At 40.0% G+C, this 26,280-nt stretch overlaps 1 protein-coding gene across 3 annotated transcripts in view; it reads right to left on the minus strand.

Annotated features, from left to right (window-relative positions):
- Window positions 1–26,280, minus strand: part of khdrbs3 (KH domain containing, RNA binding, signal transduction associated 3) — a 205,915-nt gene that overhangs the window by 118,045 nt on the left and 61,590 nt on the right. For all 3 annotated transcript variants that reach the window (XR_007041146.1, XM_047384667.1, XM_047384666.1), the window contains exon 2: window positions 9,575–9,693. Coding sequence is in view for 2 of the 3 variants with exons in the window: in XM_047384667.1 (XP_047240623.1) it covers window positions 9,575–9,693 (119 nt within the window). In the remaining variant the exon portion in view is untranslated. The remainder of the gene's footprint in view (window positions 1–9,574; window positions 9,694–26,280) is intronic.

Below are 26,280 nucleotides of genomic sequence, written 5' to 3' on the forward strand. Positions count from 1 at the left end.
AAAATGGATGCTGTTACAGGATGGTGTGATAGTTAAATTGTCTCATAAAATCTAGTTTATGGAGACTGATGTAGGAAAAATTGCTGAATCTTCAGTTCACAGATAATTCTATCCACAAGGAGCCTTCAGAATGTTAAATTCCCCATGGCAACAGCTTCCTTTAATAATACACTTATTTAATAATACAGTTATTTTACTGATGATTTAGTGACATGATGAAATGATATTTGCCTTTCAGTCTCCGTCTATATAAAAAGAGATCATGCAGATTTGCTCTGCATTTGTTTAATTAATACCAGTAAATGTCAGAAAGACGGATTCATCTAATCATTTGAACATATCGCCAGTGAGAGCATATCTGCACAAACCTTGTTCCATGGACAATCCTCCCAATGCATCAGTCTTTTCCAATAAAGAACTGTAATCCTTGCTTTTTTATCAGCAATCAAAATCTGCTGTGATTGATGCGTTAGGTTTTTGCTCATACTTAGGTTATCATGAGAGATTAAGTGATCTACTAAAACCTGCCTGGGATTTTTTTCTTTTAGTGGGAGGATTGTGCTTTCTGTAATCACCAAAATATAAGCGGATGTGTTTAATCACAGGTTGTCTCCTGCTGCTCTGTTGTGAAAAACCACACAGATTCAAATAAGATATGGAAAAATAAAGGACTTCCTGTTGATATAGATACACACATATAATTATATATATATATAATTATATATATATATATAATTATATATAATTTATATATATATATATAATTATATATGTATATATAATTTATATATATATATATAATATATGTATATATAATTTATATATATATAATTATATATGTATATATAATTTATATATATATATATATATATATATATATATATATACACACAGGTCCTTCTCAAAATATTAGCATATTGTGATAAAGTTTATTATTTTCCATAATGTCATGATGAAAATTTAACATTCATATATTTTAGATTCATTGCACACTAACTGAAATATTTCCGGTCTTTTATTGTCTTAATACGGATGATTTTGGCATACAGCTCATGAAAACCCAAAATTCCTATCTCACAAAATTAGCATATTTCATCCGACCAATAAAAGAAAAGTGTTTTTAATACAAAAAACGTCAACCTTCAAATAATCATGTACAGTTATGCACTCAATACTTGGTCGGGAATCCTTTTGCAGAAATGACTGCTTCAATGTGGCGTGGCATGGAGGCAATCAGCCTGTGGCACTGCTGAGGTCTTATGGAGGCCCAGGATGCTTCGATAGCGGCTTTAAGCTCATCCAGAGTGTTGGGTCTTGAGTTTCTCAACGTTCTCTTCACAATATCCCACAGATTCTCTATGGGGTTCAGGTCAGGAGAGTTGGCAGGCCAATTGAGCACAGTGATACCATGGTCTGTAAACCATTTACCAGTGGTTTTGGCACTGTGAGCAGGTGCCAGGTCATGCTGAAAAATGAAATCTTCATCTCCATAAAGCTTTTCAGCAGATGGAAGCATGAAGTGCTCCAAAATCTCCTGATAGCTAGCTGCATTGACCCTGCCCTTGATAAAACACAGTGGACCAACACCAGCAGCTGACACGACACCCCAGACCATCACTGACTGTGGGTACTTGACACTGGACTTCTGGCATTTTGGCATTTCCTTCTCCCCAGTCTTCCTCCAGACTCTGGCACCTTGATTTCCGAATGACATGCAGAATTTGCCTTCATCCGAAAAAAGTACTTTGGACCACTGAGCAATAGTCCAGTGCTGCTTCTCTGTAGCCCAGGTCAGGCGCTTCTGCCGCTGTTTCTGGTTCAAAAGTGGCTTGACCTGGGGAATGCGGCACCAGTAGCCCATTTCCTGCACACGCCTGTGCACGGTGGCTCTGGATGTTTCTACTCCAGACTCAGTCCACTGCTTCCGCAGGTCCCCCAAATTCTGGTTCGGCCCTTCTCCACAATCTTCCTCTTCTCGTTGTGCAGCGTTTTCTGCCAGACTTTTTCCTTCCCACAGACTTCCCATTGAGGTGCCTTGATGCAGCACTCTGGGAACAGCCTATTCGTTCAGAAATGTCTTTCTGTGTCTTACCCTCTTGCTTGAGGGTGTCAATAGTGGCCTTGTGGACAGCAGTCAGGTCGGCAGTCTTACCCATGATTGGGGTTTTGAGTGATGAACCAGGATGGGAGTTTTAAAGGCCCCAGGAATCTTTTGCAGGTGTTTAGAGTTAACTCGTTGATTCAGATGATTAGGTTCATAGCTCATTTAGAGACCCTTTTAATGATATGCTAATTTTGTGAGATAGGAATTTTGGGTTTTCATGAGCTGTATGCCAAAATCATCCGTATTAAGACAATAAAAGACCTGAAATATTTCAGTTAGTGTGCAATGAATCTAAACTATATGCCTGTTAAATTTTCATCATGACATTATGGAAAATAATGAACTTTATCACAATATGCTAATATTTTGAGAAGGACCTGTATATAATTCATATATTAACTGCGTTAATGAGCAGTTGGACACCTGCCCTGAACTGGAAACAAACCAGTGGGACTCCTTCTGCTTTACTAATAGCCAGCAGTGCTGCGCTTCAGGAGAGAGGGCAGCAGATCCAAGAAATGTACACATAAGCTCCAACAATGCAGTGGTACTCAAAAAGGCCAGTTATTCTTAGTTCTTGAACATCAAAAGTCAAGGTGGTTAAAGTATTATACAGGTGCATGTAAAATAGAACGTCAATGAAAAGTATGTTTATTTTATTAATGTAGTTCCAAAAAGCCTCATATGAAGATTAAACTTAATTAAAACAATAATATAATGATAAATTTAAATGAAACTTGTAATTATTTATTAAATACATTTTAAGCAATTATTTCCATAACAAACCCCCAACATGGAGGGAGAAATTCTTTTTTTTCCTTTTTTTGACTACACCTTGACATCCTGTCCATGAACACCACAAACACAAGGGACAGCCCTGGTAGAGTCTAACCTGATTTTGGAAACAAGCTTGACTGTGCAGACCCTGTATCCCTGGGACTCCTCCACAAAATACATTAGGGAATACGGTTGTAAAACCTCTCAAAATCCACAAAAGACATTTAGTAAGGACAGTCAAACTACCACGACCATGCAGCAACCCTCCACCCTCAGAAGGTAGAGATCTGGTCCACTCTTCTACGGCCAGGACAAAAGCCACTCTCTCTTCCAGAATCTGAGATTTACTCCCTAAAATTCAGTTTCTCAGGAAACCAATAAAATGGAGTTTTGTTTTCACAGAAATAGTAGCTACAGTATGTTGTGGTGGAGATTTGGCAGAATCATGGGGAAGACTACATGATAGACACTGTTCCAAACAGACACAGGGCAAAGAGGGTATCACCCAAAAGGTCATTAATAAAGAAGCTGCTTTTCTAGTGTTGTATCTAAGCAAATATTTATGTAAAGTTAAGTGGAAGGAAAAGGTGCATTAGAAATAGGTGCACAAGAAACAGGGCTAAACACAACCTTCATAATATTGTGAAGCAAAGAGATTTATAAAGCTTCGATAGGCACCACACACACGTATACATGAGCTTCAACTTTTGAATTCTACATGTGAACCAGGAACAACGTCATAGGCATCTTACTTGGGCTAAGGAGAAATATGGACTGCACTGCTGCTCAGTGGTCCAAGGTCCAGAAAAAGGTAATTGTTTTATTATTTTGAAAATTAAGTTCCAAGAGACAAATGCGGGCTGAATGATGCCCTACTTTTTGTTTTTGGCCTAATTAAGGAAGTTAAAATATTGTAATTAACCATATGTTTTGCTTTTAAATGGTAAATGGCCTGCACTTGTATAGCGCTATATCAAGTCTCCAGAGACCCCAAAGCACTTTACATTACAATCAATCTGCCCATTCATACACACATTCACACAATGGCAGCGATGAGCTACTTTCTAGCCACAGCTGCCCTGGGGCACACTGACAGAAGTGAGGCTGCCATAAACAGGCACCACCAAGCCCTCTGACCACCATCAGCAGGCAACTCCAGTGAAGTCTCTTGCCCATGGACACAATGACCAAGACAGTCAGAGAGGGGATTCGAACCAGCAACCCAACGGTTACAGGACAAACTTCTCCCACCGTCACCCCGTTTAACTACAAAATGCCGTGTGCCTTTAAAAAAAGGTGACACAGTATTGAAAATGGTGAAGAGTATTAAGTGTTTTTCTTTCCTTTGGTATCAAGATTGAAATATTTGTCTCATGTAATGTTCAGATTTTTTAAGAAATTGAATTTTAGGTTAGCTAAGTTTGGACCACAATCAACAAAATATAGAGAAATAAACACCTGAAATAAATAACCAATTCTGTAATTAATCTATATAATATTTAAATTTCATTTTTTTAATTGAATTACTGAAATTAAAAAATCCATTTGATTATGTTCTACTTTACTGACATGCGGCTGTATATTGTTTCTGGAGGCTGTTTTTTTTTTTTTTAAAGCTGTTTTAGAGAATTTATTTCACATTCCACAAAAAACCTTTTTGTGTCTATGAATTCATCAAAAAAAAAATCACCTCTATTTTATCACACAGTTGGCAGTCGGGCCCTAGCTACCTGGTGTTCTTGCCTGTTTCATCTTTGATAAACAGCCATGTTTTTAGTGGATGGATTTAACTTCTTCTAAATGGCTGTTTGGAAAATGCCAGTGCGACTTCAATGCCAAAAGCCAAGAGGTGATGCTCGCAGCTCAAGAGAAAACCCATTCCAGTCAGACCTATCCCTCTTCCCACTGCTACCTGTCAGAAGGAACAAATTGAATTTGTCTTTCTTCGTTGGCTTGTTGAAGCTCTAAACAGCGTATTAGTGGCCCTACTTATCAAAGCTGTCAAAGCAAATCGGGTTAGCTGTGAACCTAGGAGACCCAGATCAGCCTCAGATAACACTGCGTGTCGCGCAATAGCCATTGCTCGTTAGGATTAGATCGGACAATTAATTTGAGCTCCATGATGTGTTGAATGCGAGTGACTAAAGGGCCATCAACCCCAAGAAAAACTAGACAGTGCTGGGATCATTTCAACAGTAAAATATTTAAAAAAGATGAGCAGATTATTTTTCCCATGTGTCTCTGTTTGCTTTTCTGCCCCTTTCCTGTGTTAGCAACATAATTCAGCAGAGCATAAACATTTTTAATAGCTTTAAATCACAGTTTTGGCAGTGGGCTACCACCTTTTAATAAGGAATCACCATAATATAGAAAAATACTAATTTTGTTTAGTCTTCTTTGGCAATGATGTGTAAAAGAGTGTAAAAGTTGTCAACAGACAACATTTACACCTGGGTGGTACTCTCCCAAGGTGGTACCTATCTAAATATGTTCTGTAAAAATCTATTTTGGGGCCTGTTTACAGCCAGAATGTGCAGAAAGCAGCTGAGGGTTAGCTATAACAATTCAAATAACAATGTTTTACATCCAGTCAACCTTGTTTTTGCTTTCCCCTTCTTGTGTGACCAGTCACTTTAGATTTTTGTATCAAAAGAATCTGGCAACTTGAGGTGTTTGGATTTGTGCTGGCATTGCTTCCTTTTGAGTCTCCTAAGGCCACTGAGCTTTTATGAAGTGATATAAGCAGAGATATGTTATTGTTTGGATAAACTTAGCTACAAAGCTTCTCACATTTAAGTTACTGTAATGTTATATTGTCTGTCTATAAAAGTATCTGACTAGTGCCAGAAATTACTCATATATGGTGATAGAGCCAGCCTCCAGATCAAACAGCAATGAAAAATGGATTGATGGATGAATTATGTCTATAAAAAAATCTGACTACAATAAAAAGAAAGATGTGACTAAAGCCGCTGTCCCACTGTTTTTCCCTTGCCATGTATGTATCCTAAATTGCATCTTGCGTGGGTGTAAACATGAACGAATGAGGTACATTTTGTTAAACATCAAGTCCCATCACATCAAATAACTATGAATGTCCCTTTCGGCATGCATTTAATCTGTAAAGGTCCTTCTCAAAATATTAGCATATTGTGATAAAGTTCATTATTTTCCATAATGTCATGATGAAAATGTAACATTCATATATTTTAGATTCATTGCACACTAACTGAAATATTTCAGGTCTTTTATTGTCTTAATACGGATGATTGTGGCATACAGCTCATGAAAACCCAAAATTCCTATCTCACAAAATTAGCATATCATTAAAAGGGTCTCTAAACGAGCTGTGAACCTAATTATCTGAATCAACGAGTTAACTCTAAACACCTGCAAAAGATTCCTGAGGCCTTTAAAACTCCCAGCCTGGTTCATCACTCAAAACCCCAATCATGGGTAAGACTGCCAACCTGACTGCTGTCCAGAAGGCCACTATTGACACCCTCAAGCAAGAGGGTAAGACACAGAAAGAAATTTCTGAATGAATAGGCTGTTCCCAGAGTGCTGTATCAAGGCACCTCAGTGGGAAGTCTGTGGGAAGGAAAAATGTGGCAGAAAACGCTGCACAACGAGAAGAAGTGACCGGACCCTGAGGAAGATTGTGGAGAAGGGCCAATTCCAGACCTTGGGGGACCTGCGGAAGCAGTGGACTGAGTCTGGAGTAGAAACATCCAGAGCCACCGTGCACAGGCGTGTGCAGGAAATGGGCTACAGGTGCCGCATTCCCCAGGTCAAGCCACTTTTGAACCAGAAACAGCGGCAGAAGCGCCTGACCTGGGCTACAGAGAAGCAGCACTGGACTGTTGCTCAGGGGTCCAAAGTACTTTTTTCAGATGAAAGCAAATTCTGCATGTCATTCGGAAATCAAGGTGCCAGAGTCTGGAGGAAGACTGGAGAGAAGGAAATGCCAAAATGCCAGAAGTCCAGTGTCAAGTACCCACAGTCAGTGATGATCTGGGGTGCCGTGTCAGCTGCTGGTGTTGGTCCGCTGTGTTTTATCAAGGGCAGGGTCAATGCAGCTAGCTATCAGGAGATTTTGGAGCACTTCATGCTTCCATCTGCTGACAAGCTTTATGGAGATGAAGATTTCATTTTTCAGCACGACCTGGCACCTGCTCACAGTGCCAAAACCACTGGTAAATGGTTTACTGACCATGGTATCACTGTGCTCAATTGGCCTGCCAACTCTCCTGACCTGAACCCCATAGAGAATCTGTGGGATATTGTGAAGAGAAAGTTGAGAGACTCAAGACCCAACACTCTGGATGAGCTAAAGGCCGCTATCGAAGCATCCTGGGCCTCCATAAGACTTCAGCAGTGCCACAGACTGATTGCCTCCATGCCACGCCGCATTGAAGCAGTCATTTCTGCAAAAGGATTCCCGACCAAGTATTGAGTGCATAACTGTACATGATTATTTGAAGGTTGACGTTTTTTGTATTAAAAACACTTTTCTTTTATTGGTCGGATGAAATATGCTAATATTGTGAGATAGGAATTTTGGGTTTTCATGATCTGTATGCCAAAATCATCCATATTAAGACAATAAAAGACCTGAAATATTTCAGTTAGTGTGCAATGAATCTAAAATATATGAATGTTAAATTTTCATCATGACATTATGGAAAATAATAAACTTTATCACAATATGCTAATATTTTGAGAAGGACCTGTATAGTGCATGTGTATTGAGATGAAGGGTGTAAGCAATTTTCCTTTTTCCATCTAGAGAAGAACATTCAGTGCTCTGTATAGAGTCTACCAGAGCCGCAAAGTGGAAAAATAATTATTAGATGATCTAATCAGAAAGTAGGTCAGGCAGCAAACAGTTGGAGCCGCTCCGATCATTCATCATTTGAAGGGTTATTTACCCATAAATAAAAAAATGTTATGTAATGTTTTTTTGCTATAAGGCAGATTCTAAATTAAGTAGAGGTTGTTAACTTTTATACAGATCAAAATTTTGGTATTTAGAATGCAAAGCAGCGAAATGAGACATAATTGGACAACTCCAACAACTAGATGGTGGAATATCGCTTAAAAAAAACTATCCTTCGTATGTGCGTTATGTATGGCCTGTTAGATTTGCGGGATTCATGCCAATCAATACTTTGACATTTACGAAAAACATTTGTGGCAGGCTAGGTGCAGCTAGTGATCAAATTGTGCTAGTTACACTATCAAAGGCATAAGAAAGCGATACAGGACAGTCATTTACTTCAGGCAACGAATCTTCCTACGTTACTGAAATGCCTGGCAGATACACAATGGTGGGATGGAGTGATATTATTACTTTATTGTAAGTATACTATTACTAATCTTTTCAAGTAGTATGTTAAACTGATGGTGGTATAGTTTTACTCTGCATCTTGTTTCAGGTATACTGAGGGGAGCATATATTTTTTGGAAACTTACCCTGAAACTAGTTATACAGGTTCAAAGTTTGGTATATGTGGATTGTTTCCCTCTTCCCTCCACTGACATATTGCAGGTTACTGCTGTCTGACCCCTAGAGAACTCAAGTGAAAACTTGAGTGATGTCCCCTGTCTAAAAGCAGCCCTCTCACTTTTACACCAGCCTTCCCATTGTGATTCCAGTGGGAAATCGCTGTCATGAAATAAGCTTGTGGACCTAAAGAACTTTAGTGCTGGTGAAAGCTCTTCATGGCGAGTGAGGCTTAAGTGCTCTCGACAAAATCAGTGTTGTCCCTCAAAATGCTCTCACGTTGTGAACAGTTATTGAAAAACAGAACATTTTCAACCCACTACTTGTGACAGATTGTGTTGGAAGTTTCTTTTTTCACTAACCAAGCTTTTACGCTTTTTTTTTTTCATAAAAGAGGTTTACGGTTTTAGATAAAACGATCAACTTTACAGCTATGGTGACGTAGCTCCCTTGAGCCTTGTTCTTTATTAACAGCCAGACCCGCTGACGGGGAGACAAATAGGTCTGTTGTACCAGGCCCAGAACAGGGGGGCCCAGATCTCCACCTGCAGTCCGGGATGGACTGGGGTGGAGCAGAGGAAAGCTGCCGGTCTCAGAGTGGAGAGGCAGACTCAGGCAGAGAGAAGGAAGAGGCAGAAAGGCCTCACCACAGATATTAGTGGAAGTGCCGAATGCAGGTGGGTTAGCTGTCCGGTCGGATAGTTTGAAGGTGAGACCAGGCAGGATGGTGCTGGCGACACACTTAACACTGTGCCCCTGGGGTCGGCAAGAGTGCGTTAAGACAGTGCGGTACCAGGCCCTGGCAAACCTGTCAGCCGGCCTGTTCCAAGGTTTTGGGCAGAATACTTAAAAGTGAGCACACAGTCTTTGTCCAAGGTCAGAGCATCAGAGTTGTGTTTTGTATGCACATAATGTGAGCATTTAAAAATGTCTGCAGTTCTTTAGACAGGAAGTAACATCCTAACATGGCTGTACCCCAGTTCTGTCAGCCAAAACTGTTGCAGAGGTGCTGCATCTAATGACAAAATATCATCAAAAAGTGTCAAGTGGATGCTGGTAGGAAGTGGAATCAAAACCACACATGCTTGAGTTGGTTTCATTATCTAAATATAGCACAATCTAAAATTCTCCGTGTGTGCACGTCACTTTCTTGGACGAGTCTCTGGTGGCGCTGCTATGTCACTTACTTTAGGAAACTGCTTGACTGGTATTAAAACTTTCTGGCCCAGTTTCATGTTCTTGTTGATGACGACGTCGATGAACTTCTCCTCCTCCTTCCCGTCATCTCTCTGGATTTTGTCAATCTCTGAAAAAAAAAAAAAAGAAAGAACAATCATTACCAGCTCTTTTAAAGCTGTTTTCTGCTTTTACAAGGCATCTTCTTCATCTGGAGAATTTCATTTCCATTCCACATTTTTACTGCCTGATATACCAACATTTGATGCCAAAACTTACATCCTCCAAGGACTGTTTTGAAGCCAGCTCACTGCAAGTGGAACATACAAGTGGTACACCTTTTTAACACCCATTTCTGAATGTTGCACCTTTAGCTGTCTAATTAAACACATGATGCTATTCCTCTCACTGTAGGTGGTTTGCAGTCTCCAAAAAGTGACTAGCACAAGAAACTTAGAGTCCATAATGTATTTTATTTATTAATGTGTCTGTATTTATTAGTTAGGTGCAGCTGTTTAACATTTCATCTGGCAAGAAAACTGATCTTGAATCAGTGCTACTAATTTACCTGCTCTTTGTGCCCATCCTTGTAGGATATCAGCCAATCAAGAGAGTATTTTTGATTGTTTAAGAGTCAACACCTAAATAGCCAATAGCAATCTAATCCCAGATAAAGCTATATAAATTACCAGGTTAGAAACAATTCTTAATAAAGCCTCATTGGCAACTCATTATGCCTTGCCTAAAATGGCTAAAACCACAACTTTACTTAAGCACTGTGAAGAGAGAAATGTTGTTACCAGAATCCCGATAAAATTATTAAGAGTTAATATTATGCTGTAGCTTCTTAAAACTGTACAAGTATCATCACCGAGTGCACACAGCAGTCTGGGAGTGTGACTCAAAGCACTGGTTTCCTGTTAAAGAAATTTAGAGCATCATGGGTATGATGTTTGTACGACATTATCTTGCCAAACAAGTATCAGCTACTAGTTACATAGAAACTAATGGTTGTGCACTAGCTTAGACTCTTTACCTACCCAGGCAGAATGACAACTAATCATGCCTAAGAATGCATAATCTTGTAAAACAATGATTCTCTGTCAGTTCTAGAGAAACGGGTTCATCCTAGAGTCGGAATCTTAACATAGAGTAGGAAAAAGTAGTCATGCCACCATCAAACATCAATGTATTATATTTAATTTAGTGGATTTCATGTGGAAAGAAAAGGACACGTGCCAAGTAGCGATCTACTCTTTCAAAACCTCTGACCTTTTATTCCAGCATTACCCTTCATTTAACTCCATCCATCTTCCTGTTAACTGTGACCAGCTTCCCTGTACCTATTGGATAAAATACAGGTCCTTCTCAAAATATTAGCATATTGTGATAAAGTTCATTATTTTCCATAATGTCATGATGAAAATTTAACATTCATATATTTTAGATTCATTGCACACTAACTGAAATATTTCAGGTCTTTTATTGTCTTAATATGGATGATTTTGGCATACAGCTCATGAAAACCCAAAATTCCTATCTCACAAAATTAGCATATTTCATCCGACCAATAAAAGAAAAGTGTTTTTAATACAAAAAACGTCAACCTTCAAATAATCATGTACAGTTATGCACTCAATACTTGGTCGGGAATCCTTTTGCAGAAATGACTGCTTCAATGCGGCGTGGCATGGAGGCAATCAGCCTGTGGCACTGCTGAGGTTTTATGGAGGCCCAGGATGCTTCGATAGCGGCCTTTAGCTCATCCAGAGTGTTGGGTCTTGAGTCTCTCAACGTTCTCTTCACAATATCCCACAGATTCTCTATGGGGTTCAGGTCAGGAGAGTTGGCAGGCCAATTGAGCACAGTGATACCATGGTCAGTAAACCATTTACCAGTGGTTTTGGCACTGTGAGCAGGTGCCAGGTCGTGCTGAAAAATGAAATGTTCATCTCCATAAAGCTTGTCAGCAGATGGAAGCATGAAGTGCTCCAAAATCTCCTGATAGATAGCTGCATTGACCCTGCCCTTGATAAAACACAGTGGACCAACACCAGCAGCTGACACGGCACCCCAGATCATCACTGACTGTGGGTACTTGACACTGGACTTCTGGCATTTCCTTCTCCCCAGTCTTCCTCCAGACTCTGGCACCTTGATTTCCGAATGACATGCAGAATTTGCTTTCATCCGAAAAAAGTACTTTGGACCACTGAGCAACAGTCCAGTGCTGCTTCTCTGTAGCCCAGGTCAGGCGCTTCTGCCGCTGTTTCTGGTTCAAAAGTGGCTTGACCTGGGGAATGCGGCACCTGTAGCCCATTTCCTGCACACGCCTGTGCACGGTGGCTCTGGATGTTTCTACTCCAGACTCAGTCCACTGCTTCCGCAGGTCCCCCAAGGTCTGGAATTGGCCCTTCTCCACAATCTTCCTCAGGGTCCGGTCACTTCTTCTCGTTGTGCAGCGTTTTCTGCCACATTTTTCCTTCCCACAGACTTCCCACTGAGGTGCCTTGATACAGCACTCTGGGAACAGCCTATTCATTCAGAAATTTCTTTCTGTGTCTTACCCTCTTGCTTGAGGGTGTCAATAGTGGCCTTCTGGACAGCAGTCAGGTTGGCAGTCTTACCCATGATTGGGGTTTTGAGTGATGAACCAGGCTGGGAGTTTTAAAGGCCTCAGGAATCTTTTGCAGGTGTTTAGAGTTAACTCGTTGATTCAGATAATTAGGTTCACAGCTCGTTTAGAGACCCTTTTAATGATATGCTAATTTTGTGAGATAGGAATTTTGGGTTTTCATGAGCTGTATGCCACAATCATCCGTATTAAGACAATAAAAGACCTGAAATATTTCAGTTAGTGTGCAATGAATCTAAAATATATGAATGTTACATTTTCATCATGACATTATGGAAAATAATGAACTTTATCACAATATGCTAATATTTTGAGAAGGACCTGTAGTTCCAACAGCATGATGCTTCCAACAATATTTTGTCTGCCACACATAGATTTTTGTATGTAGACTATAAAATGTGATTTTGTACTCCTATGGCATGAACAACCCTTTTTCACATGTCTGTTGAATTGCCTACTTCTAGCAAAGTGCAAAGAGTAATTGTACTGGCTTTATTCTTTAATATTGGATTTTCCCACCTGAGCAGCAGCTCCTCTAGAGGCACCTTGGGCCTCTTGGCTACTTCTCTGAATAATGCACTCCTTGATTGACCTATCAGTTTAGGTGGACAGCCATGTCTTGGTAGGTGTGCAGTTATGCCATAATCTCTGTAAGATGCTCAAAGCTTGGGATATTGTTTCACAGCCTTACCCTGCTTTAAAATTCTCCACAACTTTCCCCCTCATCTGTCTGCTGGGTTTCATGTTCTTCGTGATGCTGTTTATTCACTAATGTTCTCTCACAAACCTCCGATGCCTTCACAGAACAGTTAGACTTATAACTACGATTCTACTTACTAATTAATTGACCTTTTAAGGCAGTTTGTTGCACTGGAATGCATTTTGAGTTATTACAGTAAAAAGGTCGTATAACCATCTGCCTCTTTCATGCAACGTCTCAATTATGCACTACTTAGTGTTGATCTAGCATATAAAAGTCCAATAAAGACATTGAGGTTTGTGGTTGTAGTGTGATAAAGTGGTCTGAATATTATTATACAACCTCTATTATATGGTCACTGACAAATCCGGTTGAATGAAAGAAGGTAGACAGACATGCATTACCAAAGTAATGCAAGAGGATATTTATTTCAAAACACACATTGGGTGTCAGTGAAAAAACAAAGAAAAAAAATCAATGGGAGAACACTGGAGCTTGCACCTCTAACCTACCAAAACTACTGGCTGTCACACTGCTTCTTTCGGGACTTTGATGTATTGGGAGACGTAACCTTGAACGTTTAATCAGATGGATAACATCTGTATTTCAGCACCATGAAAATGGTTTTGCAGAGAGGGCAGCAGGAAGGAGCAGCGAGGTCTCCTGACAATGACTCCAGGCTAAGAGCCCAGCAGAGGGATAGGGTGAAGCAGAGGGCAGACAACAGCACAGATTTACTTCCCATGAGTAAAATGATTTTCAAAAGGTGTAGAAAAGAAATGAACTGTTTCTTTGTCAGGTTTTTGAAGCATGCTTACAGAATCAGATATGATGTTGAGTAGATTAGGTTAAAAAAAAAAAAAAAAACTAAAAACCTTCACACAGGTTCAAACAACACAAGAAAATAGTCCACATTTTCAATTAAACAAAGTTGGGCTTATCAACAGAGTTAGCCGGAAACTCAGAGGGCAATAGTGACTCCTCGACAAAGCTCCACAGCGTTACATTAGCAGAATGTAATTAAAACCTTTGATATGAGTTTTAAGCAGGATAAAAGAAGTATCAGAGAGATGGAGATATCTTTAAGCCTCAGTTTCTCCCAAGGGGGGCAGAGACGAGCACGCGTTCTGGAGAAAGACAGCATTAATATTAATGCATCGCCTAGCAACATGCCAAGACAGAGTTTCTTCCCTCCGCCGGGCGTTGTCCTCAAAAACAGTCAGGCTCTGATGTGCTGAGAGATTGTGACTGAGATTATGCTTTAGCTGGGAAGGTTTCTCCTCTCTGGCTTACAGCGCATTTCTTCTGACAAATCTAGCCTTAAAGTTCCTAAAAACATTCCTACTGTGCATGGACTCAATCTGATCTTTCTAAAGGATTATTGCACGCTGGTTTATGTGTGACAATCCAAAGTGCCAGCCACCTCCACCTCAGAGTCATTACCATGTGCTTAAACAAAGGCGATTAAACATACATCCCTGACAACAGCACAATGTGCATGCTGTTTCTTTTCTTTCTCCTACGAGTTCTTCCAGACTCCTCTGCCCCGGCATAATTTCTCTGTTTGAGAGGCAAAAAATAAACTTTTATTACATTTGCTTCCCAGAACCCGGGTTCTCTTTGAAAAACTTTTTTTTCTTTAAAATTTATTTTTATGTAAAAGTACCATTTCTTGTCACAACTCTTCCATTACAAAACAATGCTGGCACAGGAAGAAATAGGAAGAATGAAACAAATCCAGGAGAGCGATGACACTTTTTTTTTTACCCCAATATCCCTCAGTTGCTTAAATGCAGATAGAATGATAAATGCTGTATAGTATCCTGATTTTTTTCTAGAGAAAAGAGGGTCTGACTCTGTAGCCACTCTGCATTTAAAATGCTGAGTATGCACCATAAGTGGACCCTTTCAGTCTTATGGGGAGGGTAGCTGCTAAAATGCGTTGACTCAAGAGGTCTTAATTCTTTATGCCAGCAGAAGGTTGAATTAGTTAGCATAAAACGGGCATCATGGGCTCATAACTAACAAAATAAATGAGATTAGACACATGCAAAAGTAGGAGTGCACAACCCCCAATTTTGACACCTTCAAATCTATATATAATAAAGTGAATTGGCCCTTACAGATTTAAGTTTCAGTTTTTTTGCCACATTTTTCAGGTCTTCAAACTATTTTTTATATCAGACAAAGATAACCTGGTTTTAAGGTAAAAACTACCGCTGACCAAAAGGAGCATGAAAGAGCCAGTGTCACATTTACCAAAAAAAATCTTAATGAAACCAAAGACTTTGGGGAAAACATTCTGTGGACTGACAACACAAAAGTGAAAGACAGAATTTTAGTAAGTAATATTATTTGGCTACATGAAAATTCTAAAGAATACATGGCCTTCAGTTTGTGATCTCAAGCTCAAGGGCACTGGAGCTAGGCACCAAGACAATGGCCCAAAGATCACCATCAAGTCCATCTCAGATTGGCTCAAAGCAAACAAATAAAAGTTTTGCAGTGGCCAAGTCAAAGTAAGGACTAATTGAAATACAGCATCACCTTTAACTCATACAGTCATACTCGAAAACCCAACAATGTGGTTGAATGAAAATCATTTTTTGAATAAGAGTGGGCCAAGATTCCTTCACAGTGACATCAAATTATCATTGCCAGAAAGCGGATGGATGGATGGATGGATGGATGGATGGATGGTGGGGGTAAAAAACAGTGCTGACTGGAAGCCATAGATAATTTTATGCATATTCTTATGATTTGCTACATGATCTTCTGCAAATGTTCTGCAAATTAGAAATTCTCATTAAATCTAACTAATTCTATTCTCATTGTTTTTTCTAATAATAATAATAATAATGAGATTGTTTTTACAGACTGTAGCATGTGACTTTTTTAACACATGCAATAAAAAGGATTCCTTAGTTAAAGGAACACTTTATTATTCAAAATATATAAAAAATATTTTCGGCTCAGTACTGAGTTGCTGACAGACTGATGATAAGCACAGCTGTTGCCTGGCCTGTTTTCATACATCCCAATGGCTCGTTGATTCATTAGGTGTGAGCTAGGTGTTACTGAAGTTGAGTGGAAATATAAAGCTAGTGCTGTTTGTAAAAAGATTACTTTTTGTTAAGTTATTAAGGAAGTGTTCTCGTTCATTTGCGTAATGTTTGTTTTGCCTTGTCTTCATACAGGTCCTTCTCAAAATATTAGCATATTGTGATAAAGTCCATTATTTTCCATAATGTCATGATGAAAATTTAACATTCATATATTTTAGATTCATTGCACACTAACTGAAATATTTCAGGTCTTTTATTGTCTTAATACGGATGGTTTTGGCATACAGCTCATGAAAACCCAAAATTCCTATCTCACAAAATTAGCATATTTCATCCGACCAATAAAAGAAAAGTGTTTTTAATACAAAAAACGTCAACCTTCAAATAATCATGTACAGTTATGCACTCAATACTTGGTCGGGAATCCTTTGGCAAAAATGACTGCTTCAATGCGGCGTGGCATGGAGGTCTTATGGAGGCCCAGGATGCTTTGATAGCGGCCTTTAGCTCATCCAGAGTGTTGGGTCTTGAGTCTCTCAATGTTCTCTTCACAATATCCCACAGATTCTCTATGGGGTTCAGGTCAGGAGAGTTGGCAGGCCAATTGAGCACAGTGATACCGTGGTCAGTAAACCATTTACCAGTGGTTTTGGCACTGTGAGCAGATGCCAGGTCGTGCTGAAAAATGAAATCTTCATCTCCATAAAGCTTTTCAGCAGATGGAAGCATGAAGTGCTCCAAAATCTCCTGATAGCTAGCTGCATTGACCCTGCCCTTGATAAAACACAGTGGACCAACACCAGCAGCTGACACGGCACCCCAGACCATCACTGACTGTGGATACTTGACACTGGACTTCTGGCATTTTGGCATTTCCTTCTCCCCAGTCTTCCTCCAGAGTCTGGCACCTTGATTTCCGAATGACATGCAGAATTTGCTTTCATCCGAAAAAAGTTCTTTGGACCACTGAGCAACAGTCCAGTGCTGCTTCTCTGTAGCTCAGGTCTGGGGAATGCGGCACCTGTAGCCCATTTCCTGCACACGCCTGTGCACGGTGGCTCTGGATGTTTCTACTCCAGACTCAGTCCACTGCTTCCGCAGGTCCCCCAAGGTCTGGAATCGGCCCTTCTCCACAATCTTCCTCAGGGTCCGGTCACCTCTTCTCGTTGTGCAGCGTTTTCTGCCACACTTTTCCCTTCCCACAGACTTCCCACTGAGGTGCCTTGATACAGCACACTGGGAACAGCCTATTCGTTCAGAAATGTCTTTCTGTGTCTTACCCTCTTGCTTGAGGGTGTCAATAGTGGCCTTCTGGACAGCAGTCAGGTCAGCAGTCTTACCCATGATTGGGGTTTTGAGTGATGAACCAGGCTGGGAGTTTTAAAGGCCTCAGGAATCTTTTGCAGGTGTTTAGAGTTAACTCGTTGATTCAGATGATTAGGTTCATAGCTCGTTTAGAGACCCTTTTAATGATATGCTAATTTTGTGAGATAGGAATTTTGGGTTTTCATGAGCTGTATGCCAAAATCATCCGTATTAAGACAATAAAAGACCTGAAATATTTCAGTTAGTGTGCAATGAATCTAAAATATATGAATGTTAAATTTTCATCATTACATTATGGAAAATAATGAACTTTATCACAATATGCTAATATTTTGAGAAGGACCTGTATATGGCATCAGAATGAATCACCTTCTATTGAACGGCAACACTATGATTAAAAGCTGAATCTTACTGCCCCAAGTCAATTTCTGATGTTCATGTAACATTAAATAATGGGTCATTATTATCTTGAGACATATTGTATCCATCACAGATCACAGATGCACAGCCCTGCTACTGATGAGTCATTCATCAATAATCCAACAGCCCTTCAATGTATTCTTCAGTGCAAATAACTATTTCATGCAATTTTAGGACCAATGAAAACACTTGTATGAACTGTTAAAGCTGCAATAGGTAACTTTTGTAAAAATTTATTTTTTACATATTTGTTAAAAGCGTCACTATGTCCTGACTGTAGAATATGAGACAGATAATCTGTGAAAAAAATCAAGCTCCTCTGGCTCCTCCCAGTGGTTGCTGCTCACACCCTCCACTGCAAGATTGCCGGTGTGCTGCAGCTGTGCCAATGTCTGAGCTAAAAGATCTGTGCTAATGAGTTGAAGAGTGAGTTTGTAGTCAAAGTATGGGCAGGCCACAGTCAATTTAAAGTATATCATTGATGTTTTGTCCCTACCAATGAAATTGCCATAGCTGTTTATTTGCCGTCATCGGTGGGCCTCAGCTGTGGGGAAGGAGCTGTAGCACAGCAGAGAGCAAACGGGGAGGGACCTGTAAGGTGTGCTTGTTCAAACTTTCCAGCTAAGTCCACGGTTTTCTCAGAAATCCCTACTGCAGCTTTTAGGCCTTGTTTTATTACATTGGAATTCTTTTAAAATGGCTGGATCCACTTTGGTCTTGACACCCTTTCTAAGTGGCTGTTATCTCACCAGGCCAGATCACAACTTCTTTCTCGTTATATGGGGTTGTTAATGAAGCTATCTACAAATATAACAATAGAACATTTCTTCCAAGGAAATGTAAATAAACTTTAAGTTGTAAAGACTTATATTCAGGGCTCCTAATTTTCCAGACTCAATCTAGATTTTCTTTTACCCACAACAGTTTTATAACCTTCTGGACAGCTGAGCACAAAAATTAGCTAGTTGAGTTTAAATATCTTTATGTTTCACAAATAATGAAACAGCATGACGCTAAGGTTGGCTACTAATTTAGCAGTCTGGTAAAGGGCCATTTCACTACTTTTTTAGATCAGCTCCATTTTAAAATCTACCTTTATCTTGCACAAAATACCGATTCTTTAAAATGCAATTTGTGATTTTATTCCCAATATAGTTAGGACTTAGGTCAGGAGATTTTTGATTGGTTTCAGATCTGGAGACTGGCTAGGCCACTCCAGGACCTTGAGATGCTTCTTACGGAGCCACTCCTTAGTTGCCATGGCTGTGTGCTTCGGTTCATTGTCATGCTGGAAGATCCAGCCAGAGCCATCTTCAATGCCCTTACTGAGGGAAGGAGGTTGTTGGCTAAGATCTCCCGATCCATGGCCCCATCCATCCTCCCTGTGGTCCCAGTTCTCTTCAGGTTATTGACTAGGTCCTGCCTTGTAGTTCTGGACTGATAGCTTACCTTCCTTATGATCATCGATGCCCCACGAGGTGAGATCTTGCATGGAGCCCCAGACCAAGAGAGATCATCATCTTGAACTTCCATTTTCCTATAATTGCACCAGCAGTTGTTGCCTTCTCAACAAGCTGCTTTGCTCTTTTCCTGTAGCCCATCCCAGCCTTGTGCAGGTCTACTATTTTATGTTCTTACACAGCTCTCTGGTCTTGGCCATTGTGGAGATGTTGGAGTTTATTTGATCAGAGTGTGGACAGGTGTCTTTCATACAAATAACAAATTCAAACAGGTGCAGTTAATACAGGTAATAAGTGGAGAACAGGAGGGCTTCTTAAAGAAGAACTAATAGGCTAGTGAGAGCGGGGATTCTTACTGCTTGTTAGGTGATCAAATACTGGTGTCATGCAATATAATGCAAATTAGTTACCACAAAATGTGATGTTTGTTTTAGATTCTGTGACTCACAGTTGAAGAATACCTATGATAAAAATCAAAGACTTCTACATGCTTTGATAGTGGGAAAACCTGCAAAATTGCCAGTGTATCAAATACTTGTTTTCCCCACTGTTTTTCTTCTAGAGCCAATTATTCATAAGAAGTGATGCAAAACTTTCAAATGTTTAAGTTTAATAGTTTATTCTCTCATTTCCATACAGTTCTCTGCACAAAATGTTTGCCCAAAGGTCTGAAATGTTTTACAAATAACTAAGCAAGTTCAGGCTGGAACTGGATCGTGTTCCATTAAATTGGCAATTAACTTTGAGAGAACAAAACTACATAGATAAAAGCAAAGTCTCAACTCAATGCTAAAAATACTTGATTTTTCCATCTAAAAACTGATCATCCATACTGAAGATGGAAAGAAATAATGCATTAAACATTGCATTCCTTTTAAATATACAAAAAATCCATAAAATGCACCCTCCTTGTTGATGACAGGCCACAATGGGAGGCCACCCCAGGTGTCTGGCTTCCTATTAGAAATGGAATCACTTTAAAGTTGCCCGTGATTAGGCCTGCCCATTTAAAATTCATAAACTGGGGAGATTTGGTGGGATTATGCATGACTTCGGCTGTGTGCTGGCGAGTGGAGCTAGGGATGGAGCCCATAGGATCATTAAGTCCAGCTATTCCATGTTGAGGGGTGAGCTACATATAAATGCAGTATGGACATTGCATTTCATTCCACTGCATCAGGACCAGATGAAGAAACTGAGAACTAACTAAGGTTAGAGAGCAGTAGAGCTGATGAAGAAACATTTAACAATATTTAAATCTATATGAGCTACCTGATATATGTAGGATTTTTCTGCTTGCAGACATTCTTTATTTCTATTATGGGTACTGTTGTTGACCTGCATTCATTTATTTAATAAAATTATAGTTTTTATCAGATGAGGTTGCAATACTTCTCTTTTTCGAGAAGCAACTATAGTATTTAGGAGTTCCTAAACTAAATAGAATTCTAATCAAATTTGAATTTTAGATTTGCGATCAGAGTTTCAGTTCTGTAACAGCTGAACAATACATTGTTCCGTAAACCAAACAATGATTTAACATAGGAAATAAAAGTATTTGTCTGAGTTAGGTGAACTGGTAGAAGGTCTGTTCTGCAACCCAACCAAATAAAATAACAGGCGTGAGCCATATGAAATTATCATCTAACAACCATGACAACACAGGTTAATGATATCAAGGTATTTCCGGAAACATTTTCAACAAAAACATGTAACACACTCCAGCTACTTTATCGAAGCAGAACTCCTGCTGCTCCATTACCTTAATAAGAGTGATAGGTGGTGCTCCTTCAGCTTCAACTCCATGGTGTCTGTTGCCAAGCAGACACATTTCTTTCTTGCAAGGCAGGGAAACACATTAGAGCAGTTTTTTTTCAGCCAGCTGACCAGCAGAGTGCAACAACAGCTAAGGGGAGGAGAACTGGGTTACATACAGGGGTTGGACAATGAAACTGAAACACCTGTCATTTTAGTGTGAGAGGTTTCATGGCTAAATTGGACCAGCCTGGTAGCCAGTCTTCATTGATTGCACATTGCACCAGTAAGAGCAGAGGGTGAAGGTTCAATTAGCAGGGTAAGAGCACAGTTTTGCTCAAAATATTGAAATGCACACAACATTATGGGTGACATACCAGAGTTCAAAAGAGGACAAATTGTTGGTGCACGTCTTGCTGGCGCATCTGTGACCAAGACAGCAAGTCTTTGTGACGTATCAAGAGCCACGGTATCCAGGGTAATGTCAGCATACCACCAAGAAGGATGAACCACATCCAACAGGATTAACTGTGGACGCAAGAGGAAGCTGTCTGAAAGGGATGTTCGGGTGCTAACCTGGATTGTATCCAAAAAACATAAAACCACGGCTGCCCAAATCACGGCAGAAGTAAATGTGCACCTCAACTCTCCTGTTTCCACCAGAACTGTCCGTCGGGAGCTCCACAGGGTCAATATACATGGCCGGGCTGCTATAGCCAAACCTTTGGTCACTCATGCCAATGCCAAACGTCGGTTTCAATGGTGTATGGAGCACAAATCTTGGGCTGTGGACAATGTGAAACATGTATTGTTCTCTGATGAGTCCACCTTTACTGTTTTCCCCACATCCGGGAGAGTTACGGTGTGGAGAAGCCCCAAAGAAGCGTACCACCCAGACTGTTGCATGCCCAGAGTGAAGCATGGGGGTGGATAAGTGATGGTTTGGGCTGCTATATCATGGCATTCCCTTGGCCCAATACTTGTGCTAGATGGGCGCGTCACTGCCAAGGACTACCGAACCATTCTTGAGGACCATGTGCCTCCAATGGTTCAAACATTGTGTCCTGAAGGCAGTGCTGTGTATCAGGATGACAATGCACCAATACACACAGCAAGACTGGTGAAAGATTGGTTTGATGAACATGAAAGTGAAGTTGAACATCTCCCCCAGCCTGCACAGTCACCAGATCTAGGAGAGTCAGGAAACGTTTTCCTCCATCAGTATCACGTAGTGACCTGGCCACTATCCTGCAAGAAGAATGGCTTAAAACCCTTCTGACCACTGTGCAGGGCTTGTGTATGTCATTCCCAAGATGAATTGACGCTGTATTGGCCCTACACCATACTAATAAATTATTGTGGTCTAAAACCAAGTGTTTCAGTTTCATTGTCCAACCCCTGTATTCTTTACAGCACGAGAGAAAGTTGTTGCACTTTCTCTTGATCTCATTCACAGATTTCTATTTGAATATGTTTACAATAGCTTTTTTTGTTTAAGTGCAAACCTTATGTCTTAAAACTCTAAGTAAACACAATACAACCATTAAATAATCACCTTCTCACATGATTTAATTTTGGAAGTAAGCTGTGAATAAGGCTAAGGTAATATAGGCATGACTGGAACCAGTGTTCTCCCTCAGAGAGCTTCAGTTTATGACCTGACATTTAGATCCAATTTAGTGGAACTAACCGCTTCTCTGAAGTCTGTGTACATAAAACACGTTCCAGTCATGTTTTATGATTCTGTTTCATGGTGATGGCTTAACTTACATGTATTTATCCAACTCCGTTATACAGGTCCTTCTCAAAATATTAGCATATTGCGATAAAGTTCATTATTTTCCATAATGTAATGATGAAAATTTAACATTCATATATTTTAGATTCATTGCACACTAACTGAAATATTTCAGGTCTTTTATTGTCTTAAAACGGATGATTTTGGCATACAGCTCATGAAAACCCAAAATTCCTATCTCACAAAATTAGCATATCATTAAAAGGGTCTCTAAACGAGCTATGAACCTAATCACCTGAATCAACGAGTTAACTCTAAACACCTGCAAAAGATTCCTGAGGCCTTTCAAACTCCCAGCCTGGTTCATCACTCAAAACCCCAATCATGGGTAAGACTGCCGACCTGACTGCTGTCCAGAAGGCCACTATTGACACCCTCAAGCAAGAGGGTAAGACACAGAAAGACATTTCTGAACGAATAGGCTGTTCCCAGAGTACTGTATCAAGGCACCTCAGTGGGAAGTCTGTGGGAAGGAAAAGGTGTGGCAGAAAACGCTGCACAACGAGAAGAGGTGACCGGACCCTGAGGAAGATTGTGGAGAAGGGCCGATTCCAGACCTTGGGGGACCTGCGGAAGCAGTGGACTGAGTCTGGAGTAGAAACATCCAGAGCCACCGTGCACAGGCGTGTGCAGGAAATGGGCTACAGGTGCCGCATTCCCCAGGTCAAGCCACATTTTTACAATAATGTATATGTAACATTATACATCCATTTATGTTACATTCTCTAGGGCAAAGCAGCTCTTGTTCCCAATCACAAAGTGCTAAAACTTATTTCTATTTGGAATTTGGTGAATGGTAGTACAGTATAGTTTGCCCTAGCCCGTTTTGTTCCCTAAATACAGAAATAAGTTGTCCTAAGAGCCAAACGGAGGAGCTTTGACGGGTTTTTGTCACTCTGTGGCATTCTGCTGAAGACTACTGTTTTTTTTCTGGTACAGGTCAAAATGCTCCCATTGTTTTTCTCATGTTATGCTCTCCATCTCCCAACATATGCCAATGTAAGCAACCAAACAACTTTGAACATTTCAAGGCATTAATATTAAAAATAGAAACTTCAAGGCAAAATATAATTTTATATGTTTTGTGTTCCATTTTTAACCAGAACCGGGTTTTCACAGCAAGATTATGTTGTGCAAAAACAGCACTGATCTAACTGCTTTTATTTTAAACAATATCTAGGAAAACAAAGCATATATATGCTGTTGCCAAAACAATCTAAGATATTGATTATTACAGTTTGAATAATGTTGTCTTTAACATTTGATCCCAGGTCATTTTGAAGTAGACTTCAGATTATACACTTGCTATATCTAGTAGTAGTTTTAGACTTCCTGGCATAATTTTACACATTTTGCCAGTCTGCTCAGGGTGAAGTTATACCAGGCTGATGTTACCTAGTTAATTAGAATGGGTATTTGCCAGAAGTGTTTCCGTACCAAACGTTTTGGTTCTGTGTGGATGGGTACCGAATGGATACTCCATTATTTTAAACCTGCACACACCCAGGAAATGTATTTGTGGAACAAAACGTTCCCCGCCCCACGTCCAAAATTTAGCAATAAATTAAATGAAGTTTTCGCTAGCTGTTTGAAGAACTGAGGAACACTGATCTCCACATCCCCCACCTGATGCAGTGCACCGGTGCTTAAATGGCTCAATGAAGTCTACTCCACCTTACAGGAAAGTCTACTGTGGCTAAATATATTAGTAGTAACCAAAAGCAAGGACAGTCATAAACGACAGTTAGCAAGCTACGAGCATCATGTCTGTTAAGAAGACAACTAATTAACTAGATAATATTAACTTGTTAGATTCCCAATGTCATTCTTCAAAGAGCAGAGTCACATAAAATATATATTCCACCACGTTTACTTAAAACATTCTTTTTGGTGAGTATTATTTGACATTTTGCTTTGGTTTATATCTCAAAATCAAAATAACAGTAAGCAAATTGTTGTTTGCTAGTTTCTTTCTTTGTAGTAAGGAAAAAACCTTGCCAATGAATACTGGAAAGCCTTTTTATTTCCCCTTTAATGGTGTCACATTTGTAGGCAAAATGCTTTGTGGGTTGAGCAGCAGAGTAGATGGATTGCACCAATGAAAAATGTCCTTACTTTTTTGGTTTCTACTTGTTATGTTAACATGGTGAAACCATCTCATACTGGCTTATGCCTAGTCTGTCATCAAATGTTCTCCTGAACTGTTTCGATATAACCAAGCTGCATTTAAATGAGGAGTTCTAAGCTATTGTGGTCATTCTGAAAGGATTCTGTCTGAACCAGTAAGAAGAAAACATGGTGATTTGGCCATTATCTTCCTAGAGAAATGTTCAGTTAGTCTGACGGAGAGAGTGAGTGATGAGGCTTTCAGACAGGATGGTGAGTGCCAGAAACAGTTTGCCCTACACACATGCTACGAGTGTGACCACATGCATTCACTGTGAATCATGGTTCGAAAGAAAACTGCTGCAAAAAAGACAAAGAAAAATAGAGAAAGTAATATATATAAAAAAAAAGAACCACACATCTCGACTCGCTCCTGTCCTGAAATCTCAATTTCACTCTGGCTCTTCCGCTGCCTTGACAAGGTCAGCCTGGCAGCAGGAATTCGTCTCACCCTCTAATCTGGAGATTACATTCTCAGCGGCCCGGCAAAGCCCTCCCTCTTTCCCCCTCTCTCTTTCTGCCTCTCTGCCTGCAACCCTGGCAGCTTGGCGCTCCACTGTGAGGTAACGAGCCAAGACCTGCTTACAGTGTAGAGATAATGTCCACGGATTAAGACAGAGAGCCCCTTGAGTGGTGCTTTTTGCATCCCACTATCTGGCCTGTGGAGCATCATTAATACACCCAGCCACTCTCACTCTCCACTCTGCAGATCTCAGTGAAAAGTCTGTCTGCTTATGAAAATGGATCTTAGCACATGATCCAAATCCACCAAACTTATAAGTAATGGCTACAGCATGACAAATATCACAAAAGAGGATTTTTACAGCAAATATCTCAGGGATTTTTAAGATGCTCTTTTCAGCCTCAGAGTAAAACAATAGAGTAAAACAACTCATTCAAACAGTTGGTATAATAACATTAAAGTTCCCCTGAATATCCCCTTGGGTGGCTGGGTTTTCAAAGTTCATGAGCTTGAATTTTGAGGATGTTTTTAATATCTTCAGGATACTTTTTAAAACTGTAAAGATGCCGGAGCCGCTGCAGTCAATTATCTACAATGGAATGGTTTGGATTAAAGCAGAACAATGTTAGAATGGCCCAGTCAGGGCCCCAGTCAGATTTATGTCTGGCCAACTCCAGACATAAATCCAACTGAGAATCTGTAGCAAAATCTGGCAGACGTGCACACACTTTCCATCTAGTCTCACTGAAGTTGAGCTTTTTTGCAAAAAAGAATGGACCAAGGTTCCAATCTCTAGATGCACAACACTCGAAAAGACATACTCCAAAAGATCTGCAGCTGTAAGTCCAGATAAAGACGGACTGAACACAAACGCACACCACATTTTGTATTTTTATTTATAAGGCATTTGAAAAATCATATATCATTTC

The sequence above is a fragment of the Girardinichthys multiradiatus genome, chromosome 13 (genome assembly GCF_021462225.1).
Source record: "Girardinichthys multiradiatus isolate DD_20200921_A chromosome 13, DD_fGirMul_XY1, whole genome shotgun sequence".
Classification (NCBI taxonomy): domain Eukaryota; kingdom Metazoa; phylum Chordata; class Actinopteri; order Cyprinodontiformes; family Goodeidae; genus Girardinichthys; species Girardinichthys multiradiatus.